The sequence below is a fragment of the Caloenas nicobarica genome, chromosome Z (genome assembly GCF_036013445.1).
Source record: "Caloenas nicobarica isolate bCalNic1 chromosome Z, bCalNic1.hap1, whole genome shotgun sequence".
Lineage (NCBI taxonomy): Eukaryota > Metazoa > Chordata > Aves > Columbiformes > Columbidae > Caloenas > Caloenas nicobarica.
This window is the reverse complement of record NC_088284.1, coordinates 315,091-336,547: the sequence shown is the minus strand read 5'-3', so window position 1 is coordinate 336,547 and position 21,457 is coordinate 315,091. Positions and strand designations below refer to the sequence as shown.

The window sequence follows — 21,457 nt, the reverse complement described above, 5'->3', positions numbered from 1 at the left end:
CGCGCGCCCAGGCTCGTGCTCTCCGGGAGCCCCCTCCCGCGCCGCCGCCGCAGCGCGAGCCCGCCCGGACGGACCGCGGGGACCGCCCCGGCGCGCCAGAAGGACAGGGGGCGGAGCCCCAAGCCGCCCCGCCCACCGCCCCTGCGGAGCGCCACGTCTACCCCGCCTCCCTGGGCCCGCCCCCGCGCTGGCTCCCCGTTGGGCCTCGCCCTTCGCCCGGCCCCCGCACTCGGCCAATCAGGCGGCGCCCTGTTGGCCCTGCCGCCGTCCCGCACCACGCTGCAAGATGGCGGCGCGCGCGCGGCGGGGCGGCCTGGCGGCGGCCGTGCTGGCCGGAGCCCTGCTGGCCGGAGCCCTGCTCGCCACCGGCCGCCTCCCGCTCGCCCTCGGGCAGGTGGCGGCGGCAGGCTCGGCCGCAGCTGCGCCGCACCGCCGCTTCGAGTACAAGTACAGCTTCAAGGGGCCGCACCTGGTGCAGGCGGACGGGACGGTGCCGTTCTGGGTGCACACGGGCAGTAAGTGCGGGCGGCGGGGCCGCGCCGTGGGCCTCGTTACCGGGGGAGCGGGAAGCGGCCGGGGCGGCGGTGCCGGTGAGAGCGGCGGGGGTCCCGCGGTGCGGGCCTGGCCCGGCGGGGCCGCGCTGCCGGGGCCGCCGGGGCCGCGCTGCCGGGGCCGCCGGGGCCGCTCGTCCCCCCGCCGGCCGTGACCCGGGTTCGGGTCACCCGGGGCCCCGCCGCGGCGGCTCCGCGCAGTGCTGATGTGTCACTCGGCACAGCCGCGGCCCGGTGTCCCGGGGCTGCTGCGCGGCCGAAATCCCCGTGGATTTCCTGATATAAAGGCTTGAAAGGGACGTTGTGCCTTGGCAAATACGGCTTTACTCCGTTTGGTTCTTATGTGTCCTCTGGAGTACGCGTTAAGGGTTCGATTGAACTAAAAAGTCTTCCGTAAGCCCCCCCGCTTGTATAATGTGTTGATATTAAATGCACACAAGGTTCTGCCTTAGGACGGTTTCTCTGCAGTGACTTCTGCTGTGTGTTTCTTTTTGACAGACTCTATTTAGTTTATATTGGTTAAAGAGTGTTAGTTTTTGACTCTTATTTGACATTATGCTACAAGTGACATGAAGGAAGCTCGCTATAGATGAGCTTTTTTCCTGCTTTTGAAAGCAGGTAATCACAAGAACAAAAGTTATTTAATACAACACTGTAAATGTATGCCTATTATCCTTTTAAACAGAAAACTAGAACACCTGTTTTTAATAAGCAGAACACAAACCTGTGATTTGTGAAGAGTCATGTGGGATACAGCAGAAAGCTAAACCTGACTTTTAAAAAATTAATTTAATATATACCTTAACAGCAAGAACAATGTTCCATTTAAGTTCTACTTTGTGGCCCCAAATGGAAACTTTTTAAGCCTTCTGTAAAGCAGTGGTAATCAAGTTGTTGAAAATAAATGTGTGGGGTCTTGGTGTTGGTTGCTTGGTTTGTTGTTTCTTTGTTTTTCCCTCTCAAGTGGTTGAGTACTCTACGAAAAAGTTATTTTGAAAACTGTTCTGTAGTTGAGAAGACCAGAAAACTCTGAGTTTAGATTTGTTAATTGGCTAGCTAAGCACTTTCAACACTTTTGTATCTTAAGTGTTGGTTCCTTTCCAGATGCCATACCAAGTGCAGATCAGATTCGTATAACAACATCTCTGAAAAGCCAAAGAGGATCAGTGTGGACAAAAAACAAGTCAATATTTGAATATTGGGAAGTCGAAGTGACCTTTCGAGTTACAGGAAGAGGCCGCATTGGAGCTGATGGATTGGTATTAAGAATTTGATTGAACTGACAAAAAAATAGACATGCTTTAAAACGTGAATCTTGACTTACAACTCTTGCTTTCTGTAATAGGCAATCTGGTTTACAGAGGAGCAAGGCTTGGAAGGGCCTGTTTTTGGGGCAGCCGATGAATGGAATGGTGTTGGAATTTTCTTTGATTCCTTTGACAACGATGGAAAGGTTAGTTGGAAGCAAACTCTTCTAGCAGAGTTTATTAATTAGTTTCCTGCCTGTTTTGTACATGTAACTTTGTGGAAAATAATGGGATGTTATTTTCCTGCTCTTCCCCCCCTTTCACTTTGAGGGGATAAATTAAAATAAGCAAGTTTTCCCCTATAGAATTTTTACTTGACTTTTTCACACTTTTTTTTTTTAAAGCTTTTAAGTTAAAGCATAACACATAATGAGTCTCCACCAAGATGTGTTGGGTTTGGAGGGAAAGTACCATGTACATCTGTACAAGCTGAACTTTGGAATGTCTGTACACAACTTGAAATGTTGGTGTATCTGAAGATGTGTGCTTTGGAAGAGGCATATTGTACTAAAATGTGACACTGTAGAAGCACAAATTTCTATGTCTGTCTTCAGATATGCTCTTTTTCTTAGAACAAATCTGCCTGGAGCAGTTCAGCAGCAAAAATCCTGCAGCAGATGGGGTTGACAGTTGCTGTTTTGAATTTCCAGTTTCCCAGTCCAAAATAATACTGGAAAACTTTAACGATATGTAGTAGGTCTGCTTTGTGTGTGTTGTGTTTTGGTTTTTTTTCTGCACTACTTTGGCTTGCTTTTGTATATTTGAGGTATATTTTTGTAGATGTACAAGCTTTTTTTCCTACAGATGGCTTTTAATACACAGCAAACTTTATTGTATATAAAAGTTGAAAGACTGAAGACAATGTTTATGTTTTTGATCTTCAAAGGCAAGACATAGAATTATTGTTCAACTTATTAAGAATTTTTAAATGCTTTTGTGTCCTTTTTTCCTGCCTTCTGCATTGCTGAGAGGTAGAAACACCGTATTTCTGCATACTGGTGTACTGTTCTGTTGTCACAATCTATGTGATGAAGGAAAAGAAGCAGAATAGTTTGGTTATAGTGTGTGTCTGTGGGGTTTTTTGTTTGTTTGTGTTATTTTGGGACAAAGGGCCGCCCTACCCCACCACTGTGAATTGAGAAGGATGTTATTTCTTAAATTCTTGAAGTCTGAGTCTTGTTTTCCTTTCTTAAGAGCTGGCAGTCTGTTTAGTGTGACAGTACATTCCTGTATGTCGTGGTTCACCGCGGCATCAGCTGAGCACCACACAGCTGCTTGTTCACTCCCTCCTGATGGGACGGGGAGAAAATCGGAAGGGTAAAACTGAGAAAACTTGTGGGTTGAGGGGAACACAGTTTAATAGGTGAAAGCTGCACCCTCAAGCAAAGCGAAACAAGGAATTAATTCTGTATTTCCCATCAGGAGGCAGGTGTTCAGCTGCCTGCAGGACAGCAGCGCTCATCACACGTGACAGTGCCTTGGGAGGACGAGCGTCCCCACTCTGAGCGTCCCCTCCTTCCTCTGTGTTCCCCCAGCTTTCACTGCGGCGCGTGGTGCCGTATGATCTGGGCACCCCGCGGCTGGTGGGCGCAGCTGTCCCCCCGTGCCGCGGCCCGCTCGCTGGCGAGGGCTGTGAGGAGCAGGAAAGGCCCTGAGCCTGTGTAAGCAGGGACTAAAATGTCCCTGTGTTATCAACACTGTGTTAGTGATAAATGCAAAACCAGAGCCTCATACCGTTTACTATGAAGAAATTTAACTCTATTCCAGCCAAAGCCAGTACACTTTGAGAGATGATGAGCTGAAATGTTAGAGAGGGAAGGAAGATTAAGTCCGAAATATTGTGCTCTTGTAAAAACTGGAGTTCACTTCTTAAACTCCTGGAGGCAACCGGAATAGCAGTTGTAAACTGTGAACTGTAAATCTGTTCTGCCATTATCAGTTTAGCTGCTTCTCATCCTCTAGCAATTTAGATAACTGGCGATGTGTTCAACAGGCTTTGTTTAGTCTCTGACAGATAGTTCCTGAGGTTCTTCTAGTTACTGCGACAAGGTCAGTAGGATGTTAACATAGCGTCTGTTTGGATGTCTTTCCCAGTGTTATGTAATCAAAGTTGGATATATTGGGTCATCTATTAGTTTCAAGATCTCTATCTTCACTACATATGAATTTCTCCTATCCTTGGATTTTACATTTCTGTATTTGCCAGATGATGGTAATTGGTAGTGTATGTAGGACCTTAACTTGTGTGTGTTTTTTCGCCCCTAACTGTGCAAAGAGTGTAGCAGTGTGTTGTAAAGCATGCAGCACGACACGGTGCTCCTCAGTCATTTTGCTTGTGTAATCCTGAAGTATAGAAAGAATAAAAACATCTGTGGTGTGTCCTGCAGTGTAATGACCTTAGGTGCTGTATTGCAGAAGGGCTATCAGAGATGTTACTTATGTTTCACTTTGAATTAAACTATTCCATTTGTTTGCTTTTTCTTTTTCTAGAAAAACAATCCTGGAGTGATTGTTGTAGGCAACAATGGAAAACTTCAGTATGACCATCAGAAGTAAGTTTATTTTCAGTATTATTGGTGAATGTTTCCTTTTGAATGATGAAATGTTGCACGAAACCCTTTGAGAAACATTATAAAAGTTTCTTTCATGGGAAACCTTGTTTCCTTTTCAGTTGAGTTTTTTTTATTTGTTAAAATGCTGGTTTGGCAGCACAGAAATTGGCAACTGATGGCTATTTAAACGGCTTATGCCCTTTGGGATGGGTGAACTCAGATAATGGAGGTACAGACTCTTACCTCTTCGTGGCTTGTGGGTTTCTTCCACACACAGTTGCCTGTTACTCAAATTAATTGGTTTAATTTTGATTTCTGATCGTTTATTGTCAACAGCACAATTGACATATTTTTGGATTCTCTGAGAGGAGAGCTATCTAGCTTGGTTGGTGCAGTCCAGAATATAGCTTATTTCCATCTCAGTTCGCAGGTGCGGGAATGTACCTTAGAAGCAAACAGATTTCCCCATTACTGTGTTCTACATATTGTGTCCTGTGTAAAGCATCTAGTACTGCTTCAGAAAAGCTCAGTGCAGTTGTGGGACAGCTTTTGAAAAACTCACATATTGAAAAAACTGTCATGATGTTGTGTAGTGATACACTGATGCTTTCTTGTCTTAGCTGATAAGTCATAAGATACGGTTTTATGCGAGTTGTCTTCTTGCATAGTGATGGTTCCACGCAAGCCCTGGCATCCTGTCAGAGGGACTTTCGTAACAAGCCCTATCCTGTTCGAGTAAAGATAACTTACTATCAAAAAACATTGACTGTAAGTACTCTGAAATAACACAATTACTAATGTTTCTCAGCTTTTTTGTGTATGAGATTGTTGCAAGTATTTGAAAACCCTAAGACCCCATATGTTAATTCCAATATTCTTGAAAATGTAGAGCTGTCGTTTTGTAGTAACAGTTTCTCTAAAAGTAAACACGAATGCACCTTGTACTGTGTTGTAGTGGTAAAAGCCACCTCTCCTGCCCTGCCTGTCTCTCCGTCCCAGCACTCCAGCTATGGGACCCATTTCACCAAGTCTCACTGATACCAATGGTGTCGTAGCTCTGGGAATGGACCAGTGCTTCCAATTTGTTTCTTACCCTGTGTGCGTTGGTGCACAAGCATTTCAGATGTGCTCCTGAACCCTGAGTGCTCCCTGGAGCAGTGTAAGTGCTCCCATAGCAGCCTCAGGCAGTGCCGCACCATTTCTGGCGTTACCTTCGTGGCTCCTGGTGGTATCCCTTTCCCCCACGTGTTCCTGTCTACACGCTCATTTGTCTTGCTGCTTCTTTAAACTGCAATGAATACATTTACATGTATATCTGAATTTTAATGTGGTATGTCCTCTTAGTTAATGAATAGAAAATGTCAAATTTTGTTCATGCTGAACTTTGATTCAGATGTCTTTTTCCTTTTTAAAATAGAAAGCTTATGCATTTTCTTTGTTAAAAGTGTATTTCAGAAAAGAAACAAATTTTGGTTTCTAGTATCAGCTGCTGAGTTACTTGACAAGTTCTATTTGTGACTGTTATTGTAAACTGACAAAGCAATTAGCATGAGTAGATTTGTAGGGTAGAAATTATAAGTGTTCATCCTTTTAGGTATTAATTAACAATGGCTTTACTCCGGATAAAGAAGACTATGAATTTTGTGCGAAAGTGGAAGAAATGGTGTTGCCATCACAAGGATATTTTGGAATATCTGCAGCAACAGGGGGACTTGCAGGTAGCAAATGTTAAAATCGTGACAAATGGCGTGGAGGCTTGCAGGGCTTGCAAGGGAGGTGTCTTGACTGCTAGTGTTGATCCATATACTGATATTTTTTATGTATTTATTTATTTTTTAAAATCATGATGGTGTAATTAATTGTCTCCCATTCCCAAATTACTGATATGCTTAGGCCTTTTTCTGGCTAGAGCAGAAGGACTTTCAGTTTGTCCTGACAGACATTGTGCAGTCTCGTTCCTCACTGCACACGTTCTCAGGATGACTTTGGGAGGGTCTTGTTGTCACAGATCCCGTGCAAGGGTGGCTGGTGAAGTACTGGGCTTTGTAACGTGTAGGAGTAGTGATTAACAGTCATTTTTCATTTTGTTTGTTGAATACAGATGATCATGATGTCCTGTCTTTTCTGACCTTCCAGTTGACTGACCCTGGGAAGGAAGCAGTAAGCATCTTTATATGTAATTAGTAGAATGTTATTGTATATTTTATAGGTAGCACCACATTGTCATTTCCTCTGAAGTCATACTCATCATCCCTGTGTGAGGATTTTAGCATGTAGCTGTGCTGTCATCTGTTTTAGAATAATGAGTCTAATACTGTAATATTTCAGTAATATTTTAATTAGCATTTTCAAGACCAGAATTCTTCAAGCAACACTGAATCAGCAAAAATAATGATGCTAAAACAAAACCTGCAGAGAAAATGAACTAAAAAGTATACTTTGTTTGGAAAGTGGCCAAATAATCTGTTATTGATCTCAACTTTCCATACCCCTAGAACACTTCTCTACTGTTAAAGAGCATCTATCCCTGTAAAACTTGATTTCTTTGTAATCACAAAGTATCAGGAAAAAGTGATGGGTTTCCATAGGAATGTCTGGTTTCTCACTTCAACTTAGTATATTAATGGGCTCCACTAATTGTATTATGTCTTCAAATCTGAAATCTGAACAGCCTTGCTGGAGAATAAATTAAATAGGAGTCGTAGAGAACATGAAAAAAATCTCTTCCCCCCCTTTGATAATGTTTTAAAGCCAACACCAGATGCAGAAATTCCTCAAAAAGATAAGGAGAAGTATCAAGAAGAGTTTGAACACTTTCAACAAGAACTGGATAAGAAGAAAGAAGAATTTCAAAAGGAACATCCTGATGTGCAAGGACAGCCAGGCAAGTTATTTCTGTGTGTGGTGGCTTTTTGTCGGGGTGTGTGTTTGTTGGTGTGGGGTGTGTGTTTTGGTTTTTTTTGTGCGTGCGTGTGTCTGTTACTGTCAAGGAAAACATTTGCTTTCCGGGATATTTAGAACTGGGGCCTGATACTCTGACTGGTCTTACCAGGCTCCTCCTGATGTTATTTACTTTATTTAAGGGTCTTCGGTTATTTGTTTGCAAAGCGTTTTCTGAAATATGAAGTCACTTTTGTCATGTCTGAATTGAGAACAAAGCAAATGGATGGAAACGTGATGGTAATGATGAGAATGTGTATGGAACAGCAGAAGGGAGAGGAGGTCGTGCCTCCCTCCGTAAAGTGATGATTAAGGAAGCGTGTCCTTCTTGGTTATTTGACAGTGTATTTGAAAGGTCATCTTTTTGGTCTGTTCCTGCACATTCATAACAAACTTTTTTTCATCATGTTTTATGGATGGTTATTAAAGACAGGCTAGTGGATATGCTGGAACATGTGCCTGCTTGGAAGAGTTTTTAAATGCTTGCCTAATATTGGACACGCATTGAGTTCTGCCAGCTGTAGCACCACAGCATTAGCTGGCGTTTGGTATTGGTCTTTGGGTTGGCTAACAACAAATTTATGGCTTGATATTCTTAAAACCTGTGGCCTTGATTTTTACATTTTTAGCTGTTGATAAGAAATTAAAGTTTGGCACGTAAGCCAGAATTGCTCTTTCTGCTATTGGTACCACACATCTGCAGCTCTCAGCAAGTAGTTGTTTAAAGATATTTCAGACTGAACTGTGTTTTTTGCACTGATTTCAAATTATATTTAGTTGAGGAAAATTAGAATACTGACTCTTGCCCACTTCTTTGACGTTTTTAACCGAAGTCCTTTGACATGTTCTGCTGTGGAACATGGTAGGGGTTTTGTTGATTTGCTCGTGTTGGGTTTTTTAGTAGGTTTTATTTGTTTGTGTGTGGGGTTTTTTGTTTTGGTTTTATTATCGTTTTTATTAGGGCTAGGCAAAAAAAAAAATCTGCTTATTGATAGTATAATGGAAGCCGGTCTGTTTCCTGCTTTTGTGGATTGAATTAGCTGTATTTGAACGCACACGTATCGGGAATGTGCTTCAGGCATCCAAACCTGAAATTTCAGGTTGTGATCTTTTTTTGCACAGTGATAAGTTATGACTGTTCTGAAAGTCCTACACCATTTTAACTTCACCTGTGTTTTTGAACAGCCTTCCATTGATAAGAAATAATCTGTCTGCCACAGAGTCTTTTGGACTTTCTTCTTTCTGATGTTTTTGGAGCTGCGGAAGAACTCACTCAATGTGGACTCAGTTCTCTGTTTCAAGCTACTTTTTAAAGCTTGCTTTTGCTAAAAAGTCACTGTCACTTAATACCTGCAAATCTCTTCTGAAGGAGAGTTGGTAATACAGCACTAGCTTATGCAAAGATAGCTGCCTTCTAATAATAACAGCATCTTGTTTCCATTTTGCATTGTGTATTACCTGAGTGTTGAAACTGGAGCTCTGAGGTGGAGCCTGGGTGTGAATGTGGTTGTCTCTGCTCGGGTGTTTGGACTGCATTTGGGTGTGCTTCGCCGTGGCAGTAGTGATAGATAAACACCAAATATATGAAATTATGGGAAAAAAGTACATCCATGTGGAAACTTTAAGGATGCAAGAAAAATTATATAGTACAACTAATGAGGAATGTGTATATATAAGAACTACCTGTGCTTGCTTCTTATCAGCGGATGATCTTTTTGAAACTGTAAGTGATCGTGAACTGCGGCAAATCTTTGAGGGGCAGAATCGAATTCATCTTGAAATCAAACAGCTTAATAGGCAATTGGACATGATTCTGGATGAGCAGAGGAGATACGTCTCTGTGGTCACAGATGAGATTGCTAAAAGAGGAGCTGCATTTCCAGGTCAACAAGGACAGGTAAGTTACAAAAAAAAATTACACCATGATTGATAACCTTATTTCAACAGCATGATCAATTTGCTTTTTCCAAGATATTTTGATCTTTTTCTCCTCACTACTTCCCCCATCCCCACCAGGTTTCCCAGCAAGAGATTGAGACAGTTGTGAAAACTCAAGAAGAGGTCGTTAGACAAGTGAATGAAATAAGGTAAATGCTTTCTAAATATTAAGGCTGTGTTTTTAATTTTATATTATTTCCCACCTTTTAAATCCTATTTATTTCAGTAGGAGAATATTGGCAAACTCAAAATTTCTCTGTCAGTTCCTTACTGATGACTCTCTCCATACATTCAATTTCTATAATAAAGTTCATGTCCCTAGGGTGGCTAAGCCCCCTAATTTGCCTTTTTTTTTTTTTTTTTAATCATGAGGTTCCACTTCAGCAGGTAGGTCCAGTCTTTCTAAAAACAATTGATTTCTGCTAGTGTGATAACCTGCTACCTCATGGAAACTTGTTGCTCTGATTTTTGAGTATCGGTAACAGCATGGGCATAAATGCCTTTGATTTATGTCTGGTGACCCTAAAAAAAAAGGGTGGAGTATCTTGTAGATATACTCAGTCTACTCCTGATATAATGATTACATGAGTTCTTTATATAATGTTACTAATAAAATCTGTAGTATTATATTTATATAATGTTAGATATATTTTAGGGTTTTTTTTAGTGTAAACAAGCTGTTAAGGCATGTAACTAATTCACGGAATTAGTTCTGTACAGATGAAAATGTCTGCGCATGTAATAAGAGTTGTTGCAATTTATTGCTAATTTAAGTAGTTTACTTCTTTCTTCAACATAGACATATGTTTTGTCTTTGAGGTTTTTTTCCCTAGGTTTGCTAGGACTGCCTAAAGCTTGTATATTGATTTTTTGCTCCATAGTGGTCTATTAGTGTTACTCATTTGTATATAACAAAAGCTATTTACAGTTTTATGTGAAGTGTCTCAGAATTTCAGTGTGTACAAGCCTTGAAGTGGCCTTTTTTTTTTTCATTTTCATTGTAGAATAACCCGTTTTTTTTTAAATCAGTAGGAGTAGGGCTTGAGAGAGCACTGCTTCTTGATGACAGTTAAAACAAGGGCCAGATCTGGAAGGTATTTAATGTCCTGTCGTGTCCTGAACTTTGAAAAGTGAGGGGACACAAAGTGCGGCTGGCACAGCCCCGCAGCGTGGGCAGCGGCTCCATCCGTGGGTGCACCAGGGGACTGACCACCTGCAAAGCGGTTCTGCAGAAAAGGACTCGGCAGCCCTGGTGGAGGAGAAGTTGGGCCCGGGACACTGTTGCACCCTTGTGTCCCAGGCTGTGGCGTGCAGAGCGGGGTCGGTGGTCCAGGGACGTGGTTCCCCTCCTGTCCAGCACTGGTGACACCACATCTGGAGTCCTGTGTCCGGTCCTGGGCACCCCAGTGCCACAGGGATATGGACAAATTGGAGAGAGTCACGTGTGGGATTATGAAAATGATTAAAGAGTTGGAGAATTTGTTGTATGAGGAGAGGCTGAGGGAGCTGGGATCACATAGCCTGGAGAAAAGGCTTGGAGATACCATACCAATGGGTATAAATAGCTGATTTTGGAGGTGGTGAGGGTGACAGAGACAGACTCTTCTTACCGTTACCCAGTGACAGAATGAAGGGCAATGGACGTAAAATGAAATGCAGGAATTTCTATGTAGACATGTGAAAAGAAACTTGTGAGGGTCCTTCACACTGCAATAGGTGGTTTGCCCAGGAAGGTCTTGCAGCCTTCATCCTTGGAGATACTGCAAACCCAGCTGTGACTGAAAATTCTGTGGTTTGTTAGGTGCTAAGACATGTTGTCATACAGCACTTGAGGGGGGAGATAAGGGAAAAAAAAAAGCGGGGGGGGAAATGCACTGTGCCCTCACTGCACAGTGAAGACAGAAATGTGTTGGGTTTTTTCATGTGCCAATGTATTGTGTAGGTAATTTCAGTGATCTTGTCTTGGTTTCGTGTAGATCAGTGAAAAACGGGGGTGTTGGTTGGCCTGTCCTTGTCAGAGGACTTGGCAGTGAGCTTCCTCGGGACACTTCTGTGTCTGCAGGGACACTTGCAGGTTCCCAAGTGATTAAAAATTTTGCTTTTTAAGTTGCAGTTTTTAAAATCAATTGGGAGGTATGCTGTGCCTTTTCACAGTATGATACCAAATGAAGTAGAAATCTCATCTTGAAGGTGCTCTACTGCTGAAATGGATTTGAGAAGATTCCTGTGTTTGATAGGGATGTCTGTGTGCTCCTCCTAAGATGTTTTGCAGTTGCCGGCTTTAGCAGGAATGGCTTTAAGTTGGTTTAACCCTTCATTTATGGTAGTTAAGACATTCCTTATCTTGGATTTAAAAAAAGGTGAAAACCGATTCCTACAGTTGTGGGTTTTTTCCTGTATTAGTTCAAGGGCAGCTCTTGCGATTTATCGAAGTAGGTCAGTTTTTTGTAGAATGAAGATTAGAGTGCTTCCATTTTTGCACTTGTTGTTCTACAAAAGCTTTTATGTTAATATTCTTGACAAATCTTTATACCTTACAAGCAAATTAGATTTTCTTGTTAATGTTGCCAGTCTGCCCCTTCAGTGACTATTTATTAGGTATGAGTTTGCGTAACATCGTCTTAATATTTATCTTAGATTAAATAAATGTTTTATTTATAGATAGAAATGAACAGCCTGCTGTTGCATTGCTGGTCATCCCGGAGGAAAAGGACTTACTGAGTAATTTTCTTGTCAAGATTTGTGGATTTCTTAATCATCTGATTACAGGAGAATCTTGCATGTTCATACAATAGAAACTATCAGCATGGTATTGTTCATGCAAAAGTAAACGTATATTAAATTTGAAACAGACCATATCTACTTAGGGAAGTTACTTTGCTTTTAACAAGCAGTGGGTCAGTCTGGGGGAAGGTGGGTGTGCAGATTTCTGGTAATTCTGTAGGGACGATGGGATTAGGAAGGAGAGGAACAAAATGAGTGTCACGTTTGTGTTCTAGCGCTGAGAATAGTGAGGCAAGATAAACGTGATGGATGTGGGTAGACAGAGTTGCTATCAGCATTTATTAGGCACTGGGCATGGTGGTGGTTGCTTGGGTTATTTAAGAAGAGAGTCTTCTAAAATAGGGTATTACAACCCTAATTCAATTATATTAGTAAGTATTAGTCAATTTACTTTAACCTATACGATGACAATACAGAAATATGAAATAATTTCTGGATAAGATATATGCTAATTTAAGTTAGGACAGTTGAAGGGTGTTTTTGCATTAATTTTGTGTCAGTTCCAAACCAGTAATGTAGAATGAAAGAAGGTGAGAGCTGCTTTGATTAATTTTGTTTGCTGTACCTTACAGAAGCAAACTGCTGGTTTTTGGTAACTCCGTTTGATAACTTCGCAGTATTTAAAACAAGCCTGTTGAGGTAAACGTGGAGAGTTTTGCAGAAATCCATGGTGAGCTCTGTCTGGCCTGGAGTGCAGTACGTTATCTGGAATAACTGCAAACGTAACTGTGGGAAGTGGTGGATCTTCCAAGATGTGCTGGGTGTGGGAATGAGCTTCTACAAAGATGACAGGAAAGGGTGAATATGGTGCTTTTGTTTGTTATGTGAGAAGTATGCAGAATGCTGGTAGTCTTGTATGTTAAATTGGTTTGTGTGCTAAAGGGATATTTTTAAGAAGAACTGGTAGTATATAAAAAATATACCATTAATTCAGCTTTTAGTAGGGACCATAATTACTAAATGCCTCTTTGTTAAAGTGGTGTATCTGTGCTGTGAAATAATTGTGTAGATTAATTTAGTGCGTAGCTTTGACTTAGTGTGTAGCTGCTTCAAGTAGTTTAAACATGCTGCGTAGTTCTTACAATGGAGCAAAAGCTGCTGTAATACGGCATATCTATGCTTGCCATTTTTACTTCTGGAGAGCTGTCATGGTGTCTTTGAATAGATGTGTACCTTACTGGTTTTCTGTTTCCTCCCGTTTGCTTTTTGGTTGTGGGTTTGGTGTGGGGTTGTTTTTTGGTTTTTTTGCTTGGCTGGTTTTTTTGTTGTTGTTATGGTTTTTTAATTTTATTTTTGATTCTGTGGATTTTGAATTTTAAAGGCATGAACAGCAATTGATGCAAAGCTAAAAGATGAGCATCATCTTTATATGAAGATTATTTGTAATATTTAAGTTTTGATGCTTAACTTGCCATTTTCACAATGAATACGAGCCATTTAAAAATCAGTGGTATAATTTTAACACCTGCAAATATGATTGTGTTGCTGTTACCAGGTGACTCAATGAATCGTATTCAAGCCAGTTTGTTTCTTCTTATGTGAAAGTTAAAATTGAAAATGTTCAGGCTCAGGTCGGACAGGCTTTTGGGCAACCTGGTCTGGTGGAAGGTGTCCCTGCGATGGCGGGGGGTTGGACCAGACCATCCTCCTCAACTCGTTCTGTGATACTGTGATAAACCACTGTACTGGTTCGGACTGCACCCTGAAGGCATCAAACTAAGCTCTCATCTGAACAAAATGTAAAGTTTTAAGTAAATTTAAAAGAAATCCAAAGACATATATTTTGATTGTTTATTAATAATGAAGAGATTAACGTTCACATGATAAATATTTTAGCTGTAGAATAATCCTCTTTGCAACTGAAAAGAGACATCACAGTAGGGGAAAATTATATAAACATATTGATTAGAGATTAAGTATTTTTCTCTCATTGACTGGTTTACCTCAAACAAAATTAGTTATGGAACCTCAACTTTTTACGGATTTAATTTGATTTGTTGTAGAAGCAAAATGAATTCACATGAAGACAATATTAAGTATTATGACAATGCATACGGGAAATGAGTTTCTCCTATAAATGATAATCGTGAAACACGGATATATCTAAATCTTTCCTTATCCCTAAAGCCTCTTCTTTATTTTAATTTCTTACATGACTGCCTTTATTTATTTATTTTTTCAAACAGCTTTTGGGTTTCTTCAAAGATTGCATTAAACTCTGCTTATCCTAAGGCTTTGGCAAGAGCCTCACATAAAACACTTGTTTTTGCCTTCATCAGTCAGGCAAAGCAGATGTCTGGCAATGGAATATTTGCCAGATCTTGTTCTCAGCCTGACTTTGGGAAAGGGTGCACTGTACAAATTGAAGCTGTCTGCAGAATTAAATATATTTTTAAAAAACCATAGTTTGATTAAGGAGTTATTTCTCAACAGGTATTCTTGGAAGCTAGGAAAAATGTTTTCTGCCTTTTGGGGCAAACTGTGTATTTCAAACTAATTTTAATGGCCTAAAAGGTGTCCAGAATTGCTGTTTGTAGGAAAGCTTTTCTGCGCTGAAGGATGTTTTGGTTTTTGTCTTGTTTCAGAAATTCTGTGGCTGATACGCTGAGGTTGATGAGTGGAGCTCAACACCCAGGCTCTGCTGCAGGAGTCTATGAAACAACCCAGCACTTCAATGACATCAAGGAGCACCTTCACGTAGTAAAGAGGGACATTGAGCACTTAGTGCAACGAAATACGGTAAATTGTGTGCTGGTAGTGTAAAGCGTGACTGTAATACTTCTTTATTTGGCTGTTACTGAAATGCTAGGATGAGCCAGAATGCAGTTTGTGGAGCATTTAATCCTTCATTAGGCTGCTTCGCTAAAACTGCACTGCCTTCACCCAGCTGCATGATCTATGTCTTGATGAGAAGTTTTGCACAAAGAGCATGATTTTTTTTTAGTCTAATTTCCTGTGGAAACAAGGTCAAGCAATTAGGTTTTCTGGGTGCTTTGCTTCTGTTTGTACCCCTACTTACCAGCTCTATGCAGAGGCGATTCTCTTGCTTCTGCACGGAAGGGAGAGCTGTGGTCAGGGGAAACTCGGGCAGGCTCCGCTTAAGGTCTTCGTGTGGAAGATGGCCGCGTTCACGTTCAGGAGCACCTTAGTCTAGCGTAGGTAGCAATTAAGCTGAATTAGCTCATGATAACGTAGAAGGTTATTGATTTCTGGGTTAATTTACCAAAGCTTTTTCCTTTCCCCTGTAGGCCTCAAATTAACATCAGTCAGTTTGTCTGAGAAACATAAAAGGGAAAGTGAGATGGGGAGTAAGATTATGATTTTTCAGAGTGGTGTCATTTCTGTCTGTTTTCTGCTTGTGTTCCAGTTTTTAGATAATGTCCCAAAGACCTTGTTTTGTTTCTTACATATAACAGTTGTTTGATGCCATGTCTTGTTTGCTTTTTTCCTCAAATATTGTTTTTCTTGTGTTTTAGCCATCTAGTGAGAAATCGAAGTGCCCGGACTTGCCACCATTTCCATCGTGCTTATCTACAATGCACTTCTTCATATTTGTAGCAGTGCAAACAGTGTTATTCATTGGTTATATCATGTATAGGTAAGTATGTTTTTGTTTAAAGACAACAGGGTGATTGATTTTTAAACCTCTGACCAGAAATGCAATTGCGACGGTATGATTATCTTAATCTTCTTTGAAACGCGCAATCGTTCAGATTGGAAGAGACCTTGGGAGGTCTCTAGTTCAACCTTCTGCCTAAAGCAGGGTTGACACTGAATTCAGACCACCTTGTTTAGTGTTTAGGCTGGTCAGGTCTTAAAAACCTCCAAGAATGGGAAATTTACCACTGTTATGGACCCTATTGGGAATGTTTAATTATCATAATGAAGGTTTTTTTATTCTCCTCCCACCCCGATGGTCTATCTGGTGGGAACCTGCCCTGTTTGAATTTGACCGTTATGTCCCTTTGTAATGTGAAGAAGCTGTGCCTGTCTCCTCAGTAACACCTTGTGTGCATCGCACAGCCGCTGTTAGAGCCCTTCCAGCCTTCGTTTGTCCAGCATGAACCAGCCCAGTTCCCTCCCTCTCTTCTCTTGAAGCATGTACCTCAGCTCTTGAGCACTGTCCTAGGGGTCTTCTGCTGGACTTACTGAAGCTTATTAATACCTCAACAAAATCTGATGTGATCTGATGCTTTTTAAAAAATTGTTGTTTCTGCAATGCATACCTACAAGCTACTTATTTAATCTTGCAAATTCCTCAGTGAGCTTTTTTTACAAAGCATACCCCTTCATCTCTCTCCTACATATGATATTGACAGTGTAAGGAATTTTTTTTTTTTCCCCCCCTAAACTAACTGGGATGTTTTCTCTGTTATCTTCTCTCCTGTTTCTCACACACACGAGTCAGGATAAGGAGTAGGGACTGAAATAGCTGCATTGCCCTTCAAAGGGAAAATACTGCTTGCTACCTCTGTGGAAGAATAACTAGTATTAATATAAGACGAATGCTGCTGATAGCACTAAGTTTTATTTTGGGTCTCCTCCTCGACGGAGTGGAGAGAGTGCATTTCTTACGTGTGTCACTTTATGCCATCGGCCGCAAAGATGGTTTCCAAGACAAATGAGGAGCTGGTCCCTTTCAGTTGTTTTTGGTGCCCTTGTAATTCTAGTGTCTGTGTGTGGTTGTTCCAGAGTATCTGTATCCGCTAAGAAAAATATTAATGTGTTCTGTGCCAGAGGGAAAAGGAAATCCCATTTCAAGTAAATTCTTTCACTGGTTAGTTGCGTATTTCCTTTGCTATGATGATTTTGAGGCCAATCAGATACTGAGAAGCTTTAGAATCTTTTAGTTGAAGTGTTTCAAAAATCAGTTCATAAGTTCTTTCACAGTTTCTGGCTTCTGATGCAAAATAGGAACTGTCGGGATGCTACCCATGTCTGTGTAAATAGAAAAAATATATTCTGTTTTTGTGATATGATGTATGTTTTATTTTTCCTAAGTCTCTGTTGACAGGGAATGGAATCTTTTAATCCCCAAATAAATGAAATATTTATTTATTTAAAGGCATTTTTATGCTGTAAGTCCTTAATGAATTCTCTTCTGCTTTTTCTTTCAGGAGTCAACAAGAAGCAGCAGCCAAAAAGTTCTTTTGATGACCTTTTCCTTTTGTGTGTACATAACAGCAGTATGTATGCACAGAAAACTATACGCTTCTGTAAATGGGGGAAATTTTAGTGTTTGATATACTTCAATATTGTAAATTATTGACTTTTGATAGACAAAATGAGTTCGCATTTAAACTGTTAATGCAAAAGTTAGAAGCAGATGATAGGAGCAAATGATAGACAGGGGAAGACTGTGGACCCTATCTAGGTCTATGTTTCCAGCTAACTTTCTCACAAATACTGAAAATCAAATGCCATATTCCTCTTCTTTTGTTAAGATTCCAGAGGAGGGAATTGAAACACCCAGGTTTGGTGGTTGTTTATAATGAGAACTACAGATGGATGATTTGTGCAGAAAGCTTGCCACCAAGTGTCCTGACATATCACTTTACTTAAAAAAAGAAAAAAAAAAAAGGCAAGTGAAAGGACAAACAACTGTTCAATATTTTTTGGCGGGAGTAAAAATTTGTTATAAACATTTCATTTCTTTACCACTTAGATTTAACAGTTTAAGGATTATTTAGTTGATTCTAACTCTTCATGAGATATAGATTTAAACACTTCTTAATATGTGGGTACAAAGACAGGCCTGTAACAGTCTGACTGACACAGAAGACAAACCATACAGAACAAGCAAAGGCCTATCCACTTAATTTGAATTTTGGTTTAAGACAGTGAGAAAAAACATGATAAAGTAGCTTCTTCAGGTATATTGTGCGACTTTTTTTTTTGTAGTTTCGAGTCTATCTTTAATTTTGTTTGGAGATTTGTGGAACTTTTTCAGCAAAGATATCAGTGCTTTGTACCTGTTCAAATCTGATTTTTTTTTTTTAAGGATATGTTCAGTGTATGAATATGTCTTTACTCTTATAAAGCTGTCTTTCATGTATCAAATACAGATGCTTTGATTTAAATCTTGACATGGCAAGTATTCTAAACTACAGGTACTGAATGTGAACCCATTTCTTCATGAGCTGTTGCTTCAGACACGTTCGTTAATCCAGCAGCTATTGTAGAACCAGTATTGTGTGTCAGTTTCTGCTTTAATATCAAAAGCATAAGCCTGAACATGTGTTTTTGATACTGTCTATCAGCTGGACATTTGCTTCAGGAAAGAAACAAAGCAGATAACCCAAATTAGGAATGTGAAATGGATTCATTTTGGCTTGTTTACTTAACTGTGGTAACTTTGTCCTTGAGTTGTTTGTGTGTAGAGTTAGAATAGGGGTATTCAATTTTTAAAATTTCTATAAAATACACAAATGCATCAGGATACTTCACTTTTAATTATTAATCTGTTTGTCTGAATCTGCAAAAATTATTTGGAATCTAGCATACTATTACTGCATTCCTACAATCTGCTCCCTTGGAGTGCAACACATGCTGCCAAATCCGCTGTAATGAAGAACACTTCAGTATTGTGCCTGTCAGTTTGGAGAAACAATAAATCTATGCAATATATTTTGTTACTTAAAATACAGTGTCCAAAAAGCAGATGTCTGTGCTAAATCAATGGAATGATACTACCTGCACACCTATTTACATAGCTACAGTATATAGTACACTGTAATTGGTATGGCTTTATAGGTTCATTTTTGAATTTGAGAAGATTTTGCTGTACTAACTGGAGAAACTACTGCCTCAAGCTGATCTTGCTGGATAAATGGGGTAAATCAATGAAAAAACACTTTTCAGATAAGCCAGAATAACACACAGGAATTGATCCATTCAGTTCTTTCAACACCAGCAAATATTTACAGGTGCCTTGAGTCTAAGCTATTGCAACCTTGACTCTTCTAACTGAACTTAATGTGTTTTCTTAAATTATTCTGAAAACACGCAGTATCATTCCTTTCAGTTGCAAGCTTTCCTGCATCAGTACAAGACATAAGCAGAACTCCCTATGTCGCAGCAGGCTTTTCAAGACCCTTTATACAGAAAGGCTGGCAATTGTATTTTGATCAGTATGTGCATATCTCTGGCATAATAAGGAACAGCTCTAATCTGTCAATTGGAGGAAGCCTGTATTTTCTGTTGTTGTGAATTTATCCAAACATAACTTGGTTTTAAAGCTGGAGCAGCCCATACTTTTGTGTCTTTTGTTAGAAAGAAGCGGAGGCTGGGAACAGTGTGTAGGGAAAACTCGAACCTACAATTTTATCTTCAGTGTGAGGCTCAGCTTGTGTGTTTACGCTGCTCATAGATCTGTCATGTCTCCTGTGTGCAACTAGGAAACTTTTGTATTAGGGAGCAGAAGGTCTAAAGTGTAACATCCAAAAAGTGGTAACTTTGCTTCATGCTTCATTTCACAGTCTTCTGTCCCTGGAACTTTCATAATTGCCTCGTCACTCACTGGATCAAAGGAAACCTCCCAGTTGCCCAGCTCAAATTTTGTCCTGTGTGTTCTTGAAGTGGTAGCAACAAATTTGGACTTTAAAGAATATTTGTCGGTCAATGTAGCTTCCTGTTATGGCTGGATACTAGAAGGTTCTTTCAACACTGTCACAGTGTCTTTGGTTCTTACCAAGTAAGATTTCAGACTAGAAGGAGAAGACAATGTGGAATCCGGTTTGACAATATGGGTGAGAACAAGTCTAATAATTGTATTGAAAGGGTGGATCACAAACAGCAAATATTTGGCAGCGACAAGAGAATCTCATTGTACTGGTCAGAGTGTATTCAATACATAGTCACATGTGAATCTTTTAAAAGTAAAATTCACAACACGTTTTGTAAATTACCTAACTTCTTGTTTGAAGAAAATTTGACATTTATCAATGCATCGATCACTGTAACAGCAAAGACTGTCTACTGTTTTTTTAAATTCAAACAGCTGACATTTGCATATGTTTGTTTCTGACTAATGTAAATTGACACTTGAAGTTCAGAGAGAACCTTATTTGAATAAAGATGCATATTTTTAGTAATCATTTTCTAATTTGGTACATGTCCATGAAATCCAAGCAAGTGTGTTTGGAGCACTCTTCAGCCTCTGTTCAGAGGTTCTGAACGGTTTGCGATGTGGGTTCAGCAGCACCTGGTGCTAGAGCTAAGGGCACTTGGCGGCCGTGCTGGTGTGGAAGAGGCGAGTGGCTGCCGTGGCTTGGATGTGCTGAATCCGGCCTCGCTTCGCTCTTCGTGAAGGGATGGTATCCTCGGTGCTGCAGTCCAGTGCAAGAGTGACTCTAACCTAAAAGTAAGAAATTGGCTCAAGAGCTTGTATTATCAGACTTGCCTTGAGTATCAGACGCTTAGGGTCAAATGTACAGTAGTATGTCAACTCCTAAGTCTCTTAACAGCAAACGGAGTTGCTTGCTGGCTGCTTTGAGTGTACGACGTACCTGATTTTTTTGAGCTGAAGATTGCCTGTACCTCCGAAGTGCTTTTTCCAGATTCCTCAAACCGCTGTCACCTGGGCGCTCTGCTCCTGTTTGCTGGAATACAACGTGCCTCCCCAAAGCAAGTCAGTCTGTGTCTCCTTGGGTTTGTGGTGTGTGTGGGGGGGGGAGTGTGGGGTTTTTTGTTTGTTTTTTTGGGGTTTTTTCGTTGTTGATGTGTGTGTGTTTGTTTGGTGTTTTTTTTTTACTGTTCTGTCCAGTACAGTGTGTTTGTCTGGTAACCTCCTACAGGAGAGCAGGGATTCCCTCGCTGTGATTTCCCCAGCCAGGCTGCCAGGCCCAGTTTGAAGTAACTCTCTGAGGTAGGAGCAGTGATACCTTATGTATAAACTTAATGCTGGATTTTTATTTTTTAAACTTTGCCAGATAACAAATTAAATTTTATGCATTCAACTTCAGACTAATGCATGCTCAAGTTTAGCATTCTCTGTTTGAATTGGGATTAGCTATCTAACATCTGTGATCTCTGTTCTCTAAGCCATGTGGGGAAGTGCAACACAGTTTTGGTAATCAAGGTCAGAGTTGGTCAGATGTAAAAAGTTGATTCTTCTCCCAGATTCTTGCAACTTATGTGTAGTTCTGAAAGTGCACAGTGATTATAAAAATCAGGTTTGATTTACACAAAATATTTCATAGGTATTTGTAGTATATCAAAGTAGTTTTGTGATTTGGAGTTTGTGCGTCTGAGTGTTACTGTATTTCAATAAGAAATTTAAATTTTCTTGTTTAATCACAAATAATCTAGGATTACATAATATCCGTGGGGTTTTTGTTGTTTTTTAAATAGTAACAGGTCTGCTTTAATTAGAAAGACTCTAATA

The 21,457-nt window shown here is 40.4% G+C and overlaps 1 protein-coding gene across 2 annotated transcripts; it reads left to right on the top strand.

The window, feature by feature from the left end:
• Positions 1-269: 269 nt before the first annotated feature.
• LMAN1 (lectin, mannose binding 1) lies at positions 270-20,146 on the top strand. 2 transcript variants are annotated; one of them, XM_065657346.1, is made up of 14 exons: positions 270-515; positions 1,656-1,810; positions 1,897-2,004; positions 4,349-4,410; positions 5,079-5,178; positions 6,005-6,128; positions 6,512-6,570; positions 7,162-7,294; positions 9,054-9,247; positions 9,367-9,437; positions 14,658-14,811; positions 15,549-15,670; positions 17,190-17,258; positions 19,551-20,146. In XM_065657346.1, exons 1-13 carry the CDS (start codon positions 287-289, stop codon positions 17,224-17,226), a joined length of 1,548 nt encoding a protein of 515 aa, XP_065513418.1. In that variant the 5' UTR covers positions 270-286; the 3' UTR covers positions 17,227-17,258; positions 19,551-20,146. The 2 variants fall into 2 exon arrangements, with proteins under 2 accessions (XP_065513418.1, XP_065513417.1); XM_065657345.1 differs by having other exon boundaries at positions 17,190-20,146.
• Positions 20,147-21,457: the final 1,311 nt, after the last annotated feature.

Excerpts from the sequence above, each read along its gene's own strand:
- LMAN1 (XM_065657346.1), top strand. The coding sequence starts at position 287 with ATGGCGGCGCGCGCGCGGCGGGGCGGCCTGGCGGCGGCCGTGCTGGCC. Across the intron at positions 4,411-5,078 it reads CTTCAGTATGACCATCAGAA|TGATGGTTCCACGCAAGCCC; the intron begins GTAAGTTTATTT and ends CTTCTTGCATAG. Across the intron at positions 14,812-15,548 it reads ACTTAGTGCAACGAAATACG|CCATCTAGTGAGAAATCGAA; the intron begins GTAAATTGTGTG and ends CTTGTGTTTTAG.